Source organism: Aquarana catesbeiana, unplaced genomic scaffold, assembly GCF_042186555.1.
Source record: "Aquarana catesbeiana isolate 2022-GZ unplaced genomic scaffold, ASM4218655v1 unanchor225, whole genome shotgun sequence".
Taxonomy (NCBI): Eukaryota; Metazoa; Chordata; class Amphibia; order Anura; family Ranidae; genus Aquarana; species Aquarana catesbeiana.
This window is the reverse complement of record NW_027362652.1, coordinates 1,104,513-1,127,258: the sequence shown is the minus strand read 5'-3', so window position 1 is coordinate 1,127,258 and position 22,746 is coordinate 1,104,513. Positions and strand designations below refer to the sequence as shown.

Sequence of the window (22,746 nt, the reverse complement as noted above, 5' to 3'; positions counted from 1 at the left end):
GAGCCGGCAAGTCTGACCTGCAATGAGACATCTGAGTCATCCAGGTGGCTAACTAATGTAATGTTTATAGTATATGTCGGTTGTTGTAATTATATTCCTGAGTACAGGTTGTATTGTTAGGGGAATATGATCAGGAGGGGGGTGGATGTCCTCCTGTGGTGTATATATGCTGTATTTTTGTTCAAATAAACAGTTCTTATTCTGGTTTACTCCAAAACTGGTGTTGCCTAGTTTTTGGGGTAACTATATCCAGATTTACTGGTGTTGGGTTCCAGTGCTTGGGAAGAAGCTTCTTGGCGGAGATACCCAGTAAGGGTGTCCAGAGTTCATCACAGTAGTTCAGGAAAATTCTACTTTGTGGGCACTTGAAGGTGCTGATAATGATAGGAAATTAACCATTTGCCGACCGCCGCATGCCGATATACCTCGCGGTGCTGCTGGTGCCACGCCATCGCCAGTCCTCCGGCTCCATTGCACTGTCTGTGTCCACTCCGTCTGCCCGCTTGGCTACTGACGTCATCAGCGGGCGTGTGGGCGAGCCAGGCAGCGCGGGCGGGCTCATGATCATATTGTCTCAGGGATTTCTGGCACCGTTCGGCTCCTACAGACATTAACGGGCACTGGAAAAGCACCCTGTTTTTACAGGCTGCCCGTAAATCTACGGGCGGTTGGCAACATTGACTGGTACGTCCCCCGCTCCCGCGGGCAGTGGGCCTGCGGCGGTCGATTTCGTTACAAAACCGATCAGTCCTCAAGTCCAGGCCAATGATTTCTGGTCTGGACCTGCTGATCGGTTTTGGCCAATGAAAATGCTTCCCCTGCCTGTGAGTGTAAACACAGGCCGGGGAATAGATGTCATCTCCCTCTCTGGAATTCTTTTTGGATCCAGAGAGGAGAGAGGACGTCTAAACGTAAGTTGCACAACACTACACTAACACCAGTACACATAGGTACACTTGTCACCACCCGATAGCCCCCCCCAAGTAAACCCCTTGACTCCCTGTCACTGTGTCACATAGTTACATAGTTAGTCAGGTTGAAAAAAGACACAAGTCCACCCAGTTCAACCATAAAAAAAAAAAAAATATCGTACAATCCAATATACCCAATTCGATACCCACAGTTGATCCAGAGGAAGGCAAAAACCCCCAGCAGAGCATGCTCCAATTTGCTACAGCAGGGGAAAAAATTCCTTTCTGATCCCCCAAGAGGCAATCGAATTTACTCTGGATCAATTTTACCTATAAATGTCAGTACCCAGTTATATTATGTACATTTAGGAAAGTATCCAGGCCTTTCCTAAAGCAATCTACTGAGCTGGCCAGAACCAGAGCCAGAGCTGGAGTCTATTCCACATTTTCACAAATCCTACTGTGAAGAAATCTTTCCGTATTTGGAGATGAAATCTCTTTTCCTGTAGGCGTAAAGAGTGCCCCCTTGTCCTCTGTGTTGGCCGTAAAGTGCATAACTCAACACCAAGTTCACTATATGGACCCCTTATATATTTGAACATGTTGATCATATCCCCCTTTATCTCCTCTTCTCAAGAGGGAATAAATTCAGTTCCTCTAATCTTTCCTCATAGCTGATCTCCTCCATGCCTCTTATCAGTTTGGTTGTCCTTCTCTGCACTTTCTCCAGTTCCCCGATATCCTTTTTGAGAACTGGTGCCCAAAACTGAACTGCATATTCCAGATGAGGTCTTAATAATGATTTGAACAGGGGCAAAATGATATCTCTCTCTCTGGAGTCCATACCTCTCTTAATACAAGAAAGGACTTTGCTCGCTTTGGAAACCGCAGCTTGGCATTGCATGCTATTATTGAGCTTATGATCTACCAAAACCCCCAGATCCCTCTCCATTACGGATTCCCCCAGTTGTACTCCCCCTAGTATGTATGATGCATGCATATTCTTAGCCCCTAAGTGCATAACTTTATATTTATCTACATTAAACCTCATCTGCCACATAGACGCCCAATTCGACAGAGCATTGAGGTCAGCTTGTAAATTGGAGACATCCTGTAAGGATGTTATTCCACTGCATAGTTTGGTGTCATCTGCAAAGACAGAAATGTTACTTTTGATTCCAGACCCAATATCATTTTAAAGATATTAAAGAGTAAGGGTCCCAGCACTGAACCTTGGGGTACACCACTGATAACCCTAGACCATTCAGAGTAAGAATCATTAACCACTACTCTCTGAATTCTGTCTTTTAGCCAGTTTTCTATCCATTTACAAACTGATAGTTCCAAGCCTGTAGACTTTACCTTACACATGAGCCGTGTATGCGGAACTGTATCGAAAGCTTTTGCAAAATCCAAGTATACCACGTCCACAGCCACCCCTTTGTCCAAGGTTTTACTTACCTCCTTATAAAAATAAATCAGGTTTGTCTGACAACTTCTCTCTTTCATGAACCCATGCTGTCTGTTGCTTAAAATGTTTTTTTCCAGCAAGAACTCGTCTATGTGGTCCTTTTATTAAATGCTCCAGTATCTTCCCGATTTTTCACTGATCACTGCATTGGTATCATTTGTAACTGTAAAAAGTGTTAGGGCAATTAGTAGTAGGCCCAGGTAGGTCTAGGGTACACCTTTATCCCCCCCTAGTTAACCCTTTCACCCCCTGTCACCAGTGTCACTAATAGATCTGTCCACAGTCTCTGATCATATCTGATCTCTGATCATGTCCGCAGTCTCTGAAAATTTAATATATCATGTCCGCAGTCTCTGATCATCTCCTGTAATATGTCCGCAGTTTCTGACCGTCTCCTGTATCATGTCCACAGTCTCTGACCATCTCCTGCACTATGTCCGCAGTCTCTGATCATCTTCTGTATCATGTCCGCTGTCTCTGACCATCTCCTGTATCATGTCCACAGTCTCTGATCATCTCCTGTATCATGTCTGCCGTCTCTGACCATCTCCTGTACTATGTCTGCAGTCTCTGATCATCTCCTGTATCATGTCCGCAGTCTCTAACCATCTCCTGTATCATGTCTGCAGTCTCTGACCATGACCATCTCCTGTATCATGTCCGCCGTCTCTGACAGTCTCCTGTATCATGTCCACAGTCTCTGATCATCTCCTGTATGTCTGCCGTCTCTGACCATGTCCTGCACTATGTGTGCAGTCTCTGATCATCTCCTGTATCATGTCCGCAGTCTCTAACCATCTCCTGTATCATGTCTGCAGTCTCTGACCATGACCATCTCCTGTATCATGTCTGCAGTCTCTGACCATGACCATCTCTTGTATCATGTCTTCATTCTCTGACCATATCTTGTATCATGTCTGCAGTCTCTGACCATCTCCTGTATCATGTCTGCAGTCTCTGACCATCTCTTGTATCATGTCTGTAGTCCCTGACCATCTCTTGTATCATGTCTGCAGTCTCTGACCATCTCCTCTAGTATTTTGGGGGAAAGCCTGGAACTCCTCTAAGTTGTTGTCTGCTGTGTTTAAACTTTGCTACATCCAGGGAGTGTTGACTCTTTTTTTTAAGAACAGATACAATTTAAAAAATGGAGTTCTCCTGACTGCTTGAATTTTTTTGATGAAAACCATGCGCACTTGCGCAGTAATCTTGATGCATTGTGAGGCATCGTGGAATCGAATCAAATCAAATCGTTGACATGATATTCGTAATTGAATTGAATCGTGAGGCCAGTAAAGATACGCATCTCTATTAAAATGTCAATCTCAATTGCACTACACAGGTCCCTATGCACACAGGAGTGGAAGCAATAATTCTTGGTCCATTATTCACTGTGAACTCTAAACTGATGACCCATGAAGTCTTTTAACACCTTCCTGCCTGGCCTATAGCAGCTTTACCGCTATGACTAGACATCGTATGACGTCCTTCAGAATGGCCTGCTCATGCGCGCGCTCGGGGACGCACAGCACGGCGTTCCCTGGTGTGGTGTGTCCCTCGTACAAACCACATAACTGCTCGCGATAAAGAGCCTATGACATAGATGTAATCTATGTAATCTGATCGCAGTGTGAATAGGAAATGCCGGTTATCGGCATTCCTATTCTCATGCTGACAGCACGTGAGGAGAGCAGAGCCCATAAGCGGCTTTCCCCAGTGGGGACATCTGCACTGATAATCAGCAATATATAATATTATAATATTAATAACAAGCCTACTGCTTAACAACCAGCCATTCTTCTCACAGAATTCTAATCGGTCGATCAATTTTTCGACCAATCCAAATTCTAATTGTTCTGAAAATTTGGAATTCGTTAGAAAGCAAATAAACAAAACAAATTTTAACAAATTTCAATTAAATTTGTTACTATTCATTACTATTTCATTTGGAGATTCGAATACATCCAAATCTCTGAATAGCCAAAAATTTGTCAGAACTTGTATTCAGACCGAAACGAATTGCACATGTCTAGTAACAAGTCTTCTCAGACTCTTAACTGTTCACATCAGTTGTAGGCTAATAGATCATCTCAGACTCCTAGCTATTCCCATCAGCTGCAGGGTAACAAGTCCTCTCGGACTCCTAGCTGTTCCCATCAGTTGTGGGGTAATGGATCTTCTCAGACTCCTAGCTGTTCCAATCAGTTGTGGGGTAATGGATCTTCTCAGACTCCTAGCTATTCCAATCAGTTGTGGGGTAATGGATCTTCTCAGACTCCTAGCTGTTCCCATCAGTTGCGGGGTAATGGATCTTCTCAGACTCCTAGCTGTTCTCATCAATTGTGGGGTAACAAATCTTCTCAAACTTCTAGCTGTTCCCTTCAGTTGCGGGGTAGCGAATCCTCTCAGAGTCCTAGCTGTTCGCATCAGTTGCAGGGTAACGAGTCTTCTCAGACTCCTAGCTGCTCCTATCAACTGTTGGGCAATGAGCCTGGCCACTGGTCTCTCGATGGATTGATCCTCTGGGCAGGAGGTGCTCTATTTAAACCTCATCAGCCTGTACCTCTGTGCTTGTGACGGTGTCTATTTCCTAGCTTCCTGTGTGTTTCCTTGTCTGTCTGTCCTTATTTGTTATTATCTTAATTTTCTTGTTGACCTTTACCTTACCTTTGCATCACTCTTTGGACTGCTCCTTGAAATTGACCTTGAATGCTTGAGTTCTGCCCTCGGAACTGTTTTCGGACTGCATTTGCTTGCTATCTGCCCTGACCTAGGACTGTCCCCGGATTCAGCTATGAGCCGCTGTCTACTACCTGGCCAGCTTTAACACTACAGGTACCCTTCCTTGTCCCAGGTGAATAGCTCTGGTGCTGTCTGGCTAGTATATATAGCAATGTAGTTAAGGATCTGGAAAGCAACCAAGTACATAGTTACATGGCTACATAATAGGTAAGTTTGAATAAAGATACCGGTCCATCCAGTTCAAAGTGTGTGTGTGTTTTTTTTCCCATATCCCTGTATTTTGCCTTTGCTAAGATCCCCATCTAAGAGTTTTTTAAAACTATTACAGAGAGTCCCAGAGAGAGCTGGGAAAAGTCCTGTTGGGGGTTTATACGTCTCCCAGGCTCCTCTCATACACGTTCAGGGATCTTTGATCCATCATCCAGTTCAGGTCTTGGTTCTCTCCCCCAGGCTAATTTAAACTCACCTGAGACAGCCAGTGCTCTTGGCCTGGGAACCTCAGACAACTTCTGTCTAGGAGAGCAACAGGTTGGTAAAAGCTATTAAGCTGTGAATGTGGAAGCTGACAAGCTGTAGGCTAGCTCAGCCTGGTAGTTAGGATCTGTAAATATTGTTTAGTTAGTGCCGAGACATGGCTAGGTTTTTGTTTGGCTATTTTTGTTCCTATTTGTTTTTTGGAACACTGTACAGCACCTGTTTATAGACTTGTATATATCACCAATAAACACCGCACTGTTTGTCATTACTTCACTGGATTTGGTATCAGTGCCTGAAAGACTGCTCATCCCAGGGTGGTTTGTACCGCCTACCTGTCCCCCAGGTTACACTATCAACGCTTTCTGCTGACACCACTGACTGTGGAAGGCAGCTCCACATCTTTACTGATCTAAAAGTAAAGAACCCCCTAAGCAGTTTAAGGTTGAAGCGCCTCTTCTCCAGTTTCATTGAGTGTCCGTGTGTCTTCTTAAGGTCCCTGAAACTGAATAGTTTCACCATTGAGGTATGTGTATATCACCATCATTTCCCCTCTCAAGGGTCTCTTCTCCAGGGAGAATAAGTTTAGTGCTTGCAATCGTTTCTCAAAACTGAGATCCTACAATCCCCATATTACTTTTGTTTCCCTTCTCCGGCCTCTATTCAGTTCCAGCGCATCCTTCCTGGGGACTACTGACCAGAACTGGATGTCGTACTCAAGATGTGGCCAAACTAGGGTTGCCACATCATCCCTTTAATCCAGGACACATATTAATTACACAGGTTCTGAGGCTGATCTAATGCAGATAAGGAACCAAGTGTGTTTAATTACCACCTTAATCAGCCATAATAGTTTTATCTCTGGAGTAAATACTCTTTTTAATGCACGCTACTATCCTGCTGGTTTTGCTTGCTGCAGCTTGGCATTGCTGAGCCTGTGATCTACTACCAATATTGTTAAAAGGCTCCTTGCCTCTGTCCACACAAGCCTTGGCATTATGCCACTTGACTCTCCTCCATCTCACCATGACCCTTTGGGCACAAAGATACCTGCAAAGACTTACAAGACATTCCCGGTTCATGAACAGGTAGACTGCGCAGTCTATGAGGATTGGGTCACTCCCATGGCTCCCAACTGTCCCGGATTGCGAGGGACTGTCCCTGATTTGGAGCAATGTCCCTCTGTCCCTCTTTCCTCCACATTTGCCCCTCATTTTGGTCTGATCTATATAGTTGTATATAAAATGCACTTTTTATCTTTCAAAAAGTGTTTCCCAGCGTTAAACCTTTCACCCAATTTCTAAATTGCTGCATTTGAGAATTTCAAAAGCCAATATAAAGGAATAGTAATGGTAATACAAAAAACTTGTGGGTTCAACTAATCATTTTTTTGGTATAATTTTCCTTTAAGGCAGCATGGTAGGGTGTGTGTCCTACACCTACATACTTTATTAATAGGTGTCCCTCGTTCCCATCTCAAAAAGTTGGGAGGTATGCACTCCTGAAAGGATTTGCTCCATGCCCCTTAGTTTACATTCACCCGTGTGTTGGGGATGCCTGGCTGATGGCTGAATGGGATGGGTGGAAATGAGTCACTGGTTTTCCGTGGCCACTGATTGTCTGATAGGGATTAGCTTAACTGCTCTGGGTACAGTTTGAGCAGGGTTAGCAAACTTCAAAGAAGTTCGGAGGCCAAACCCTATTGAACTGAATCTGTCAAATTAAAAATGCCAAAATGTATAATTCCTTTAAATAACAAGCCCGGGGGGGTGACCTTATCCTGCCTGTGAAGGGGTATCTCTGTGATGTACAGAAAGTGCTGCAGCAGCGCTGACATTTACAAGGGAGACATTATGAAGTGAATTTAACAAGACTCGTGGCCACTCATTAAAATTAGAAGAAAAGAGGTTTAACCTTAAACTACGTAGAGGGTTCTTTACTGTAAGAGCGGCAAGGATGTGGAATTCCCTTCCACAGGCGGTGGTCTCAGCGGGGAGCATCGATAGTTTCAAGAAACTATTAGATAAGCATCTGAACGACCGCAACATACAGGGATATACAATGTAATACTGACATATAAATCTCACACATAGGTTGGACCTCACCTACTATGTAACTATTAACAATTTCCAGCAAATTACATTTAATTGCTGGCTACTTAAAAAAAAAAAAAAAAAAAACAGCACACAGAATCCACTAATATCCTCATTAGGAAGACTGTCCCCCTTACAGATCATTGATGACAGTTTTTACTGAGAGACAGAAATGGTTTATATTTCTCAAGGAACCCCTAGAAACCTTTGGAGGAACCCTGGCTGAGAAAGACTGGACTAGGCAGTAATACATACCTCCCAACTTTTTGAGATGGGAATGAGGGACACCTATCAGCAAAAGTATACAGGCATAGGACACACCCCTTGCCACGCCCCCTTAAAGGAAAATTGTACAAAAAAAAAAACAAGATGGGTTAAACTTACAAGTGCTTTTTTTTTAACCATTACTATTCCTTTATATTGGCTTTTGGAATTTACAAATGCAACAATTTAGAAATCAGATTAAAGGTTTAGCACTGGAAAACACTTTTTGATAGCTAAAAAGTAAATTTTATATACAACTATATAGATCAGACCAAAATGAGGAGGAACGAGGGACAGAGGGACATTGCTCCAAATCAGGGACAGTCCCTCAAAACCAGGGACAGTTGGGAGCCATGATAATATATTTCTATCCCCCTTGGTAGGAGTGGAGATGATCCCATCTATAAGGATATACAGTACATACACACACAGCACAAGGCCGTGTTCACACTATGAGACGTTTCTCGGAGCTGCAGTTCCTCTGAGCTCCACAAGATGGTGATCTCACTTCTACCCAGACAGGAAGTCTCTATGGAAGACAGGAAGTGATGTCAGCTACAGACAGGAAGTTTCAGGTGAGAGGTGAGTCAGGGGGGAAGAAGAGAGAAGACATTGCTGCGACTGGCAGTAAAGGAGGTAATAAGATCTTATTTTCTATATACACCCAGTAATCCCCCGTCATGTCCGTCCTCTTCCTCCATAGTCACTGTGATGTCTTTTATCTCCAGCAGATGATGATACACACATATATAGTGTGGAAACCTAGAATAGCTCCTTCAGGGGCAGAACATTTACCCACTTACGGGGCCGGAACATTCTCTTCATTTTGGAGATAAATTCTAGTAATATGGTCCTTTAAACAAACAGCACTGACAATAAATAGACAAGACAATGACCATCTCGACCATACATGGCCTACAAAGGGTAATTATTACACTACATAGGCATCAAATGGGCAATCATTACAATATGCAGCAAATACAATGATGGAGTGCAGGGGTCAGGAGTATGGAGCATAGAGACCCTTACATTGCTGGTCAGGAGGAAGAAAACATCCCCCAGCCTGCCATGAAGAATATGTTCCATCACTGGTGTCAGAGGGAGGAAAATGCTGAAAGTTCTGAGGCACGTAGAGAAGCTAAGGGTTCCCTTAGGCGGTAGTGGGGTTGAAAGGCTCTGAGGGAGTAGTTGGATAAACAGTTCTCGGGGGTCAGTGGGGCTGAAGGGTCCTTGATACGGTTGGTGGGCAGCAGGGCTCTAAGGAAAGAGGAGGCTGTAGGGCTCGGAACTCCAAGGTAGGGTCCCCCTGAGCCCTATAGGGGCTAGGTCTTGGTCTATGATAGTCATCCCACCTGAGCCTACTATTATGGCCTCCTGCCAGGAAAGGAAGGCAACCTTCACCTTTTTACCATCCCACTGGTCAAACTAAATTTTCAAGAGACCAGGTAGAATGAAGAAGGGTAGTCCTTCACCCCTTGGTGGGCACTTGTACTTGGAGCAGATCTGTTTGAGAAACATAGCCTAACGGGTGGCCAGGGATCAGTGCTATGCATCCTTTGTAGGCAGTCCAATTCCTTCCATGACACAGTCTCAAAAAGTGCCCAGTGCTGTAATTTGAAGTTTCAGAAACCCACTGCCACTCTGTACAATGTCCTGGATACTACAGGTGACCAAGAGAACAAACAACTCACCCCCCTTGCTGTCCTCCTCCTATTCACACTGGGCTGCCAGTAGAGGGATGAGAACAGAATCCTCCCCTTCAGCCCTGTACTCCTCCAGCCCCACTCTCCTATCCAATCCAATCCAAACCCTTCTCTTACTGCAGAGAGTGACAGTGACATCAACCCTATCAGTCAGCAGGCTGCCAGAGATTGGTGTCTTCCAGCTGGAGTTCTGTCAATTAAACTGAGTAGCAGACATATCCAGTCAAAAGTCAGCAAATTCCCCTTCCTGGACATCATGATGACCCAACATTGACCTCACAGCACTGCATCAGAGAAAACAAGTCAAAAGAAGGATCATATTTATCATTCCTTGTCTGATGCTCTAAAACTAGTCAAAACCAGTTCAGAAACAAAACAAATCCAACACAATTAAGGGACCTCAAAAATGTAGCAAACACTAAACTTTTTTTTTTTTTTTTTGAAAACCTATGGCGTGCATAACACACCCAAAAACTTCACCCGGTGCCAAAAAATAAAGAGTGAAACACAAAAAAGAGCAAACGGGTACACGAGTGTGCCTTGCCCTGAATCCCCCCGGGGCGTTAGGCTCCAGACGGGGACAAGGGTACTTACAATTGGTCCATCTGGCCGAAACCAGACGGACCCCGTTCTCTGGAGGGCCTGCCGAAACAGACCCACCCAAGTACTAGGTGAGGCTCCCCCCGAATGGAGACCCCACGAGAGAGGGTGAACCAAGCCAAAAGGCCTATTATCCACCCCCTCCCAAGACTTTCAGGGCTGGCCCGAGGACCTGCAACCCTACTCATCACACAGTGCAACAAACCGTGTACAAACATAAAAATACAAAAAGTGACAAACATAGGCTTCATAAATAAAATAAAGTGGGGAAGGAATAAGTGAAGAGGAGAGTGAAAAAGTGGCCATTGTGTGAAACAATGAACAGGCCAGTGTGTAGCAAACACTAAACAGTCCAGACTAAATGTGTTCCCATGGAGGCAGTAGTTCTTCAATGTACAGCAACCCTCCTATTACCCCCCTCACATCCTCATTCTAGTATTGTGTACCCAATACCATCCAAATAATTCTTACTTTCTTTTACCAAAGTTATCTGTCTACAAGGAGACCTATATAGATCAAATGATGGTACAAATGAGGATGGAGGAGGACCGGAGTCACATAACTGAGAAGATACTAAACCTCACCCTGGAGATCATCTACCTGCTAACCGGAGAGGTGAGGAGGATTCTGGGAGGTCACATGACATCACTCTTATCTCTATTAATAAAACACAGACCTGATTGGAGAGGTGAGGAGGATTCTGGGATTCTAACATGACATTCCTATTGGTTTTTCAATGCAGAGATTTCCTCTTCTAGAGTCAAGTGATCATATGACCATCACAGTGCCTCCATGTGACTCCCTAAAACCTGAGAGACACAACATGGAGAAGATTCTAGAAGTCACCAAGAAGATGATGGAGCTGCTGACAGGAGAGGTGAGCGGTGCTGGGAATTCTGGGACATTATCCAGTAACAGACAAGGGATGTGTCTGGATGGTGACTGTATCATTGTGTGTGTCAGGTTCCTATAAGGTGTCAGGATGTCACTGTCTATTTCTCCATGGAGGAGTGGGAGTATTTAGAAGGACACAAGGATCTCTACAAGGACGTCATGATGGACAATCAGCCGCCCCTCACATCACCGGGTAAGAGGAGACTTTATTGTAAAGGAGAGAGCAGTACAGAGGATCCACCTAGATCCCCCATCATCTGATAAACACATAGAAACAATGTATTCAGTCAGTGTGTGTGTTTCCTACAGATGGATCCAGTAATGGGAACCCACCAGAGAAATGTCCTCATCCTCTGTATTCCCGGGATTCCACACAGGAAGATCACACCATCCCTCACCATCATCAGGTAGATGAGGAACAATCACTGATAGTATCATTAGGATCTGTACATTATCTGCATTATAATTTTATAAAAATGTTTATTACATATTCAGAGTGGCCACTCATTACAATTAGAAGAAAAGAGGTTTAACCTTAAACTACGTAGAGGGTTCTTTACTGTAAGAGCGGCAAGGATGTGGAATTCCCTTCCACAGGCGGTGGTCTCAGCGGGGAGCATTGATAGCTTCAAGAAACTATTAGATAAGCACCTGAATGACCGCAATATACAGGGATATGTAATGTAATACTGACACATAATCACACACATAGGTTGGACTTGATGGACTTGTGTCTTTTTTTCAACCTCACCTACTATGTAACTATGTAACTAGAGTGACTCTAAAGTTGAAGGTACAGAAGGGATAAAAGAGGAGGATGATGAGGATGGGGTGATTGAGGAGTTGGAGTCTCTAAAAGCATATAAATATCTGTACCAGGACAGCATGGTTGAGTCATCCAGCTACAGATGTCGCCGTCCTCTGTATTCCTGGGATTTCACACAGGAAGATCACATCATCCCTCATCACCATTACAAGGTTGGAGAGTTGGAGCATCTGGAACAAGGACATGTCAAGGTGATGGGTGTTTTTTTTTTTTTTTTTAAATATGTCATGTCACAATATTAAAGCTTACATTTTACAGATGGTATTTTCTTTCCTTCTCCTGGTTTAGGGTGAAGATATAAAAGTTGATATTAAAGCAGAAGAAGAAGAGACGTATGTGAGAGATGATCAGGAGTCTATGGAGGAGGATGAAATAATAAGGACAATTATAGAGGAGGAGACTCCTACAGAGATCAGCTCAGGTGGGTCATTAACACTAAATACATTCCTCTGTTTGTACTGGTCACTGAACGGTCCAGAGTAGGGCGAGTATAGCCACTAAGTGCAGTCTCAGGAGATGGGAGGCAGTGGTGTGGGACCTCTGCAACTTGTCTAAAGTAAACATTTAGGCCTCCACTGAATACCAATACTATGAGTTCTGACTCTTACCTTTATATAATTTATATTGCATGTCTCATAGTCCTAAACCCTGCACTATATACTCTATGTTGTGCATTACATAGTCCTAACATCGTTGTTATATTCTCTAAGTTTTATTCTGACCCATCAACTATATACTCTATATTGTACATTACATAGGCCTGACCCCTGCAATATATACTCTGCGTTATACATAACATAGTCCTGACCCATGCACTGTATACTTTTTCTTGGGCACTATACAGGCCTAACGCCTTCATTATTTACTCTATTGTACACTACATAGTCCTGACCCATCAACTATATACCCCATGTTTTGCATTACAGACTCTTAAACCCTGCACTACATACTGTATGTTGCGCATTACATACTCTTGACTCCTGCGCTACATACTCTATGTTGTACATTACATAGTTTGGATCAGCCTTTTTCAGTGGGATGTGGTGGAATGGAGTTCTTCCACCTTCAGTGATGGCCCTGTGCTTGCTGCTCACTACTCTGAGTTTTCTGGCTTCTACAAGTGATAGTACACTTCTAGCAGTTGCACTGAACTCTCCATGCCCTGGACATGCCTAAGATTGTACAGGAGGAGGCAGGGGATGCACACAGCAACGCTCGTCTGGCTGCAGTAGCTCCTGAAGCCTGTGTCTTCTCAGCAGCTGCACTACCCATTCTACTAATATAAGATGAGTCTGCTCTTCAGCAGCTGTTCGCTATCAGTATCTGTCAAAGAGGGGGATTTGGGGGTAGAAGAGAGCTTTATACTGGGGGAGGGGGAATTTTGGGGGAAAGAGGGGGGAGTAATTTTTTGTTTAAAGTTGTCAATAAGATATGCACTCCTGAACCCTGCACTCTGTACATAGCACACTCCACAACTCTGCACGCTTTGCATAGTGCACTCTTGAATTCTGCACTCTGTGCTTAGCACACTCCTGACCCCTGCACCCTGTATGTGGAGCACTCCTGAATCTTGTACTCTGTACATAGCGCACTCCTGAACCCTGTACATAGCGCACTCCTGAACCCTGTACTCTGTACATAGTGCACTCCTGAACCCTGTACTCTGTACATAGCTCACTCCTGAACCCTGTACTCTGTACATAGCGCACTCCTGAACCCCGTACTCTGTACATAGCGCACTCCTGAACCCTGTACTCTGTACATAGCGCACTCCTGAACCCTGTACTCTGTACATAGCGCACTCTTGAACCCTGTACTCTGTACATAGCGCACTCCTGAACCCCGTACTCTGTACATAGCGCACTCCTGAACCCCGTACTCTGTACATAGCGCACTCCTGAACCCTGTACTCTGTACAAAGCGCACTCCTGAACCCTGTACTCTGTACATAGCGCACTCCTGAACCCTGTACTCTGTACATAGCGCACTCCTGAACCCTGTACTCTGTACATAGCGCACTCCTGAACCCTGTACTCTGTACATAGCGCACTCCTGAACCCTGTACTCTGTACATAGCGCACTCCTGAACCCTGTACTCTGTACATAGCGCACTCCTGAACCCCGTACTCTGTACATAGCGCACTCCTGAACCCCGTACTCTGTACATAGCGCACTCCTGAACCTTGTATTCTGTACATAGCACACTCCTGAACTTTGCACTCTTTGCATAGCGCACTCTACACTCGCTACACAGCATGCTCCTGACCTCTGTACTCTGTACATAGTTCACTTCTGACCTCTACATTCTATATATAGCACACTCCTGAACTCTGCATTCTGTATTTAGTACACTTCTGACCACTGTACTCTGTACATAGCACACTCCTAAACTCTGCACACTTTGAATAGTGCACTCCTGAACTCTGTAGAGTGCTCCCGACCCTGCACTCTGTACATAGTGCACTCCTGATCAATGCACTCTGTACTTAACACACTCCTGATCCCTGCACTCTGTACATAGCGCACTCCTGATCCCTGCACACTGTACATATCGCACTCCTGATCCCTGCACTCTGTAGATAGCGCACTCCTAAACCATGCGCTCTGTACATAGCGCACTCCTGATCCATGCACTCTGTACATAGCGCGCTCCTGAACTCTGCACTCTGTATGAAGTACACTTTTTTTTTTCACATTGAAAAGTAGACCCTTGACCCCTGTGCTCTGTATGTAGAATACTTCTGAACTCTGTGCTCTGTAGGTAGCGCACTCTTGGAGGGGGTGTTGGGAAGGCGATTGAATTCCTGCACTTATTCTGTGAGGGAAAAAAAGCCCTGGTTCAGATAGTATATACTGTTAACTATTTTATCTCATACAATGTGTTTTTAAGTTAAATAGTCCGGACTTCTGCCCTTTACCATCTACCTGCTGCTATATATAAACGTAATATGTATTCTTTTTTCCTAAAACGTCTTTCAGGAAAGGCTCCTCCTGTAACAGGAAACACCTCATCATCCAAAGCTTTAAGAGGAGGCTTCCACGCAGCTTCCTTCAGTTTTTTGTGTTTCCTCTGGTGAGAACCAGGATCTCTCAGGTCTGTTCTGGGAGACAAGAGGTTCTCACCTTGAAACCCTTTTCTTTTTTCATGCCAGGAGTCTGTGATCCTCCCACTTGCCTCTAGCTGGATGGTTCCCGTAGGCTCTCTTCCCCTTCCGTGCTCAGGGAGAGCCTGTACTGCCTGGGAGTGCCGTCCTGTGTTTTTGACAAATGGGCGGTGTGCGGAGGCCCCCCGCTTGCCTCCCGCAATGCGGGGCAATGGCGGTGAAGGCTGAAGCAGCCGCCATTATTCTCGTGGCGGAGGAGAGCTCTCAGTCACGTCCTGTGCAGTGCACAGGAAGGGGGCGGCACTTCCAGGTCAAGCGTGCAGCGTCATTTTCGGCCGCAATGCGCAGGAGGAGAGAGCAGGGTCACCTGGTGCCTTTTAACTTCCGGTTCCGGGTCGGCGCAGTAGCGTTTTTGAATCCGGGAATGGTCATTCATTCAGCCATGCAACCTCAGTGCGCTCTCCAGTGGAGGATGCAGCGGATAAGGGGGCAAGCCAAGGCACCAGCAAGGCCAAGGTAAGGGACTGTGTTCCTATTTACTGTGGGCCTTTTCTCCTATGGGTGTTAACCCCCCCCCCCCCATGCTCCCTGGTGTATGTGTAATGCAGTGGCTAGTGGGTTAGCTCTCACAGCTCAGCATAAGGGACTCCAAAGTGGTGGGGGTGGCTTGCTTGGGCACAGGGAAGTGAGAGGTTCTTTCCTAGTGCACCTGGGTGTTTGTTTTTTACTTGTGCTGTATAGCAGCATTTTAGCGTGGTCCTTTTGTTTTTTATTCTTCTGTTTGTCCAGGCCAAAAGCTCTGTTCAACCAGTCAAGGGAAGGTGCCCTGTCTGCAAAGATAAATTCAGCGAACCTTGGACAAAATTGCTTTGTGCAGATTGCATTGCAGATTTAGTCAGGGATGAGTCTCCATCCATTTGTGGCGATCTGGTTTCAACCATTAAGGATGAGCTCCGTGCCACCTTTTAAGCTTTCAGGTCAAACCTGATAGATGAGCCAGGTCCCTCAGGGGAGCCTAGGGCTCCGCAGCCATCTTCAGAATCCCAAGGGGTTTCTCTGATACAGGAAGGAGGTCCTGTCTCCCCAGGATACTTCCCAAGAACCTGCTTCCCACGCTCCAGATGGAACAGATTCCGAAGAGGAGGAAAATGAAGCAGATGCCGTCTCTAAGTACATGTTGTCACTAGAAGAGGTAGGACTCTTGAAAGTAATCCACACTACCTTGGGGATAGAGGAAGAAAAGAAGGAGCTCTCACTGCACGACCGCATGTATGCTGGTCTGGGAGACTCAAAAGGCCGTACTTTTCCGGTCCATTCGATAATCACAGACATGATTAAAAAAGAAGGGCTGGAGCCAGAGAAGAAGCCATTTTTTTTCTCGGGCCCACAAGATAAGATTCCCGTTTGAGGAAAATCCTGACTCTATCTGGAACAAGGTTCCAAAACTGGATTCCGCTTTCTCGCAGGTCTCAAAGTCAACTGACCTTGCCTTTGAAGATATGGGCACGCTAAAGGAGCCCATGGATAAGAGGATGGACCTACTTCTTAAAGCCCGGCAATCAGTTATAAACAATCTGAAGCAACATGTGTTGCCAGGAATTTAGAGCACTGGATTAACCACTTGCCGACCAGCCACCGTCATTATATGGCGGTAGGTTGACATGATCCCGCAAACCATCGTAGCTATACGTCGGTCGCTATAAGCAGGATAGCAGGCGCATGCGGGGGTGCCAATGCTCGTGACTGGTGGTCGCGATGACCGCTGGCCATGAGCAATCGCGGGCACGAGAGGCAGAACAGGGACGTGCGTGTGTAAACACATCCCAGTTCTGTGAGGAGAGAGAGATCGTGACTTCCTACGAGCTAGGAACCACAATCTGTCATCTATAGTCTATCCCATCCCCCACAGTTAGAACACACACCCAGGGAACACAGTTAACCCCTTGATCGTCTCCTAGTGTTAACCCCCTTCCCTGCCAGTGCACTTCCCTGCCATAGCACTGATCGCTGTATAATTGTCAATCGACCCCGATGTGTCTGCCATAATGTCACAGTCTCGATAAAAATCGCAGATCGACGCCATTACTAGTTAAAAAAAAAATCATAAATCTATCCCCTATTTTGTAGACACTATAACTTTTGCGCAAACCAATCAATATACGCTTATTGCGATTTATTATTTATTACCAAAAATATGTAGAAGAATACATATCGGCCTAAACTGAGGAAAAAATTAGCTTTTTTAAAAAAAAAAATTGGGGCTATTTATTACAGCAAAAAGTACAAAATATTGTGTTTTTTTTTTTTTTTTTCGAAATTGTCGATCTTTTTTTGTTTATAGCGCAAAAAAAAAAAACCGCAGAGATGATCAAACACCACCAAAAGAAAGCTCTATTTGTGGGAAACGTCAATTTTGTTTGGGTACAGCGTTGCACAACCGCGCAATTGTCAGTTAAAGCGACGCAGTGCCGTATCGCAAAAAATGGTCTGGTCATTGAGCAGCCAATTCTTCCGGGGCTGAAGTGGTTAACCAGATGAAGGCCCATGTTACTGCGGATTCCCCGAAACAAGAGATTTTGGACTCCTTTACAGCCTTATCTGCAGCAGTGTTATATATTGCATATGCCTCGGCAGAGTCCGTACGCATGTCGGCTAGGTCCGCAGCATTAACAAACTCTGCTAGGAGGGCCTTATGGCTAAAAACCTGGCCCGGGGATGCAGCATCAAAAAACAGGCTGTGTAGCATTCCCTTTGCAGGGGATTTGCTGTTTGGTTCAGAACTAAAATCCATTCTTGACTGAATGGCCAATGAAAAGAAAACGTTTCCAGTCAAGAAGCAGCAGGTGCAGACCCGTAAGCATTTTTTTCGGCCAGAAATAACAGCAGGAAGATCAAATGCAGGGAAAAAGGGAGCCAATCCTTCTGCGACTTCTGAAAAATTGCAGTAACTCCTTCCTCCTAATCAGAGGAAGGCTCCAGGAGTTTCTTCCGCAGTGGAGAGGCATTACACCAAACCAATTTATTCTAAACATACTCTTCCATGGATATGTGATCGAATTCACAGAAGAACCTTCAAAAAGATTCTTGGTGACAAACGTCCCAAGGGATCCAACCAAGGCTCTCGCCATGAAGTCCCTAATCCAGGAACTGAGGTCCCAGAGAGTCATTGTTCCAGTCCCTACAAGGGACTTCTTCCAAGGGTTCTACTCGCACGTATTCCTTGTTCAGAAACCCTCAGGAAAGTTCCGTCTCATCCCAAATCTCAAGATGCTAAATTGATCGGTAGAGTACAGAAGATTTTGGATGGATTCCATTTTCTCAAGAAGCAGAGCTCTTCCGTGTCTAGCAGGAAGTATTCTAAGATGGGCAGAGCTCAAAATTATATCATTGTCTGCGGTCCATCTAAAAAGGACTCTAAACAGGGTAGCAGACTTCCTCAGCAGAAACCAGGTGTACGAGGCAGAGTGGCGTTTGGACCCGGAAATCTTCCATATGATCGTGAAGAAATGGGGGCAGCCAAAAGTGGATCTTTATACGACTCAGGAAAATGCACAGGTGTCTCTCTTCTTCTACCTGAACAGAACCAAGCCATCTCTGGGGTTAGATGCTCTGGCGCACATCTGCGATTTTCGCCTCTGTTACGCCTTTCCCCCTTTTTCAGCTTATCCCTCAGGATATCCAGAAGGAGGATATGACAGTAATCCTCATCACTCCCTTTTGGCTCAAGAGAGCTTGGTTTTCATCCCTTCTCCAGATGCAACTCAAACTGCTTTGGCACCTTCTGTTGAGACAAGATCTGCTGATACAAGGTCCCTTACTTCACCAGGTAGTAGCAAATCTAAAGCTCATAGCTTGGCTTCTGAAGAGCAGGTCTTAAGGAAGAAGGGATTTTCAGACAGGTTGGTGGCTACCCTCCTATCTAGCAGAAAGAGTGTTACCAGAGCAATTTATTTCAGAGTCTGGAAAGTTTTAAACTCCTGGTGCACTGCATCCGGCTGATCCTTAAAAGATTTTTCTTCTATTTTGGAATTCCTGCAAGAAGGAGTGGGTAAGGGCTTAGCAGTCAGTACCCTCAAAGTTCAGGTATTTTTTAGAGAAATCAATCTCATCAGAACCCCTAGTGATCAGGTTCTTCAAGGCCATCACCCGGTCCAGACCGGTAGTAATCAGAACCTGTCCAAAGTGGGACTTATCGGTTATTCTACAGGCCCTGAACAGGGAACCATTTGAACCTATTAATTTAGCCTCCTTGAGACGGATTACTTTGAGAACTGTTTTTTTTTTTTAGTTGCTATAACGACAGCTCGAAGAATTAGTGAGCTTCAAGCTTTGTCAATCGGGAGCCATTTTTTTTTTCTATCTTTTCAGACCAAATTGTTCTGAAGACAGATCCTAATTTTTTACCGAAGGTCACTTCCGTCCAAAATCGAGCTCAGGAGATTATACTCCCTACGTTTTGCTCTGATTTATCGGAAAGGAAGGAAGAAGAATTCCTTACCTTGGATGTTCAGAGAGCAGTCTTAAGTTACCTGGAAGCCACTAAGGACTTTAGGTGTTCAGACGCATTATTTGTTTCATATGCTGGTAGTAAGAAAGGAAGACAAGCAACCAGAGGAACCATTGCCAGATAGTTGAGAATGGCAATCACAGAGGCCTATTCCCTTTCAGACCAGGAGAGTCCAGTTGGTATTCGGGCTCATTCTACAAGAGCTGGGCAGAAAGCTGGTGCCACCCCCGAACAGATCTGTAAAGCAGCTACATGGACGAGTCTGACGACCTTTGCCCGTCATTATAAGTTAGACCTCCTGACGGCTGGGGATCAGGCTTTTGGAAGGATAGTCTTGCAGGCTGTTGTCCCACCCTAAATGGGGTAAGTCTCGATTATCCTATCGGGTGTTGTCCTGAAAGACGTTTTGGGAAAATTCAAGTTAGACTTACCGGTAACTTGTTTTCCAATAGTCTTTCAGGACAGCAATAACCTGCCCTTTTCTTGTTGCTGTAATACTATGATATAACTGTCGCTTATGTGTTGCAGCCGGGGCTGGCGGTTCTCTACAAACAACTGAAGGAAGCTGCATGGAGGCCTCCTGTTAAAGCTTGGAATGATGAGGTGTTTCTTGTTGGAGGAGGAGCCATGATTTCTTGGGTGCTGTCCTGAAAGACTATTGGAAAACAAGTTACCGGTAAGTCTAACTTGAGTTTTTTTACGCACATTTTCTACCAGCTGGACAATTTATATCTGATCAGTCCAGTCTTCATCTTGGTTGTTCTCCCCCATCCTCACTCTCGGACCTCTGGTGGGGCTCAGCCCCGCTGTTATTCATGACTAAATCATGGCCTAAATAAGGAAGTGCAGGACTTCTTGTGTTGGGAAGATGGCAATGAGTGATAGAGGGGGTGGGGAAACTCGTCCTATAATCCCCTCATCACTGTCAGTGCTATAAAAGACAGTTCTCGTTGTTTCCTCACTCTCTGACTAAGGTCCATGAATAAAGAAATGAACTGGTAGGAGATTCAGAGGACCCTTTTTTTTGGTACCTTGAGGGTGGAATTGTAAGATCCTCAGAGACAAAGCTGCCTGATGTGGACAGAGTCCTGGTTTAGGGGAACCAATCTGCTCATGTCTAGTAATAATCTTTTTATCTCTATTTTAGTAGATGGACGGGAGATGAGGAAAACCTCAGAGGATTGTCTCACTTTGTTTCCAGCCTGTAAAGTAGAAGATGAGGTCATCACACAGAATAGTCCAGGAGAAAACCCGGCTACCTCAAATGTCCATCCGGCACCACACAGTGTAGATGGACCATCGTATTCCTCTTATCCTGAGGAACCTCAGACTGTGAGGGACGGTGCCGTCCTTCCAACAGATAAGAGGTTTTCCTGTAATGAGTTCGGGAAGAGTTTTTCAGAGAAGTCCAATCTTTACAATCATCAGAGATTGCACACAGTTGGGAAGCCATATTCCTGTTCTGAGTGCGGGAGATCTTTTTCATGGAAGTCCAGTCTTTACAGACATCAGACATCTCACATGAGGGTGAAGCCATATTACTGTCCTCAGTGCGGGAAATATTTTCAAGAGAAGTCCAATCTTTACAGACATCAGAGATGTCACACGGGGGAGAAGCCATTTTCCTGTTCTGAGTGCGGGAAATGTTTTTTACAAAAATCAGATCTTGTCACACATCTGAGGTCTCACACAGGGGAGAAGCCGTTTTCCTGCCCTGAGTGCGGGAAATGTTTTTCAGGGAAGTCCTGTCTTTACAGACATCAGAGAACACACACAGGGAAGAAGGCCTATTCCTGTTCTGAGTGTGGGAAATGTTTTTTAGAAAAATCAGAACTTATCAAGCATCAAAGGACTCACACGGGGGAAAAGCCATTTTCATGTCCTGAGTGCGGGAAATGTTTTTCACAGATGTTCAACCTTTACAGACATCAGAGATCTCACACGGGAAAAAAGCCACTTACCTGTCCTGAGTGAGGGAATTGTTCCTCACTGAAGTCCTGTCTTCCTGTACATCAGGGATCCCACACAATCCTCGAGGTGTATTAGTGCCTTGAGTGCGGGAAATGTCTTCTATATGAATGTTGCTGGACATCACAGCTCTCATGTGGGGAAGAAGCACACCCTGATATACACCTCAGATATACTCCATGGCTGATCTTCATCATGTAGGAAATGATTCATGGGGCAGCACAGTGGCTAAGTGGTTAGAACTTCCGCCTAGCGGCACTAGGGTTGTCGGTTCGAACCACAACACTACCTGCCTGGAGTTTGCATGTTCTCCCTGTGCCTACATGGGTTTTCTCCGGGTACCCCCGTTTCCTCCCATGCTAGTAGGTTAATTGGATCCTTTCTAAATTTGCCATAGTGTATTGGAAGGGGGTGACAGACACTCTAATGAGGGCCTCATTAGACCCTAAATACTGTATTCTAAATCTGCTAGATGAACTGGAATGGGAACCCCATACCAGAGAAGCCCTCACTAGGGCCCTTTTTATGGCTCGTAAGTTGATAATGCTACACTGGAAGTCTGAATCACCCCCCCACGGTCAAGTAGTGGATCACTGCACTAGGTAACACACTGAGAATGGAAAAAAGTTGTATACCAGCATAGGGGTTGCTCTAGAAAATTTGAAAAACGATGGGACCCATGGTTGAGAACCCCGGGACTTGCCCCGGATGACCTAATCATGGATAGACTTTTGAGGCTCAATGTGGGCTAAATACGCTACTCCATTCTGTACTACCACTAGACCAAGGCGGGCGGGGTGAACTGTCACAGATTATGGGCAGGGGGTGCTGTGGGACCTGACCAAGGTCGTTTGATAATTGTTGATGGTGACTATAGTAAAAAAACGTACTGCTTCTATTGCATATGGAATTGTACATATTTGCTATATATGTTATAACTGTGGATCTTTGGACTGTATACTTTGAATTCTAAATAAAAACTTCTTTTTGGATTAAAAAAAAAAATTGCCCTAGTGTGTGTGTGTGTTTTTGTGTATGTATGAATGTGAGGTAGGGACCTTTAGATTGTAAGCTCCTTGAGGGCAGAGACTGATGTGAATGTAAAATATATTTATGAAGCCTTTTGTAAATTGACAGCTCTATAGAAGTACTTGTTATAAATAATAATAAGGAGATCAGAGTTCCCCAA

General features: G+C 44.9%; 1 protein-coding gene across 1 annotated transcript in view; it reads left to right on the top strand.

Annotated features, from left to right (window-relative positions):
• The window catches only part of LOC141121569 (uncharacterized), a 121,656-nt gene that overhangs the window by 76,601 nt on the left and 22,309 nt on the right, over nucleotides 1-22,746 (top strand). The window contains exon 9 of the mRNA XM_073611203.1: nucleotides 21,065-21,544. Within this exon, the coding sequence (XP_073467304.1) occupies nucleotides 21,065-21,544 (480 nt within the window). The remainder of the gene's footprint in view (nucleotides 1-21,064; nucleotides 21,545-22,746) is intronic.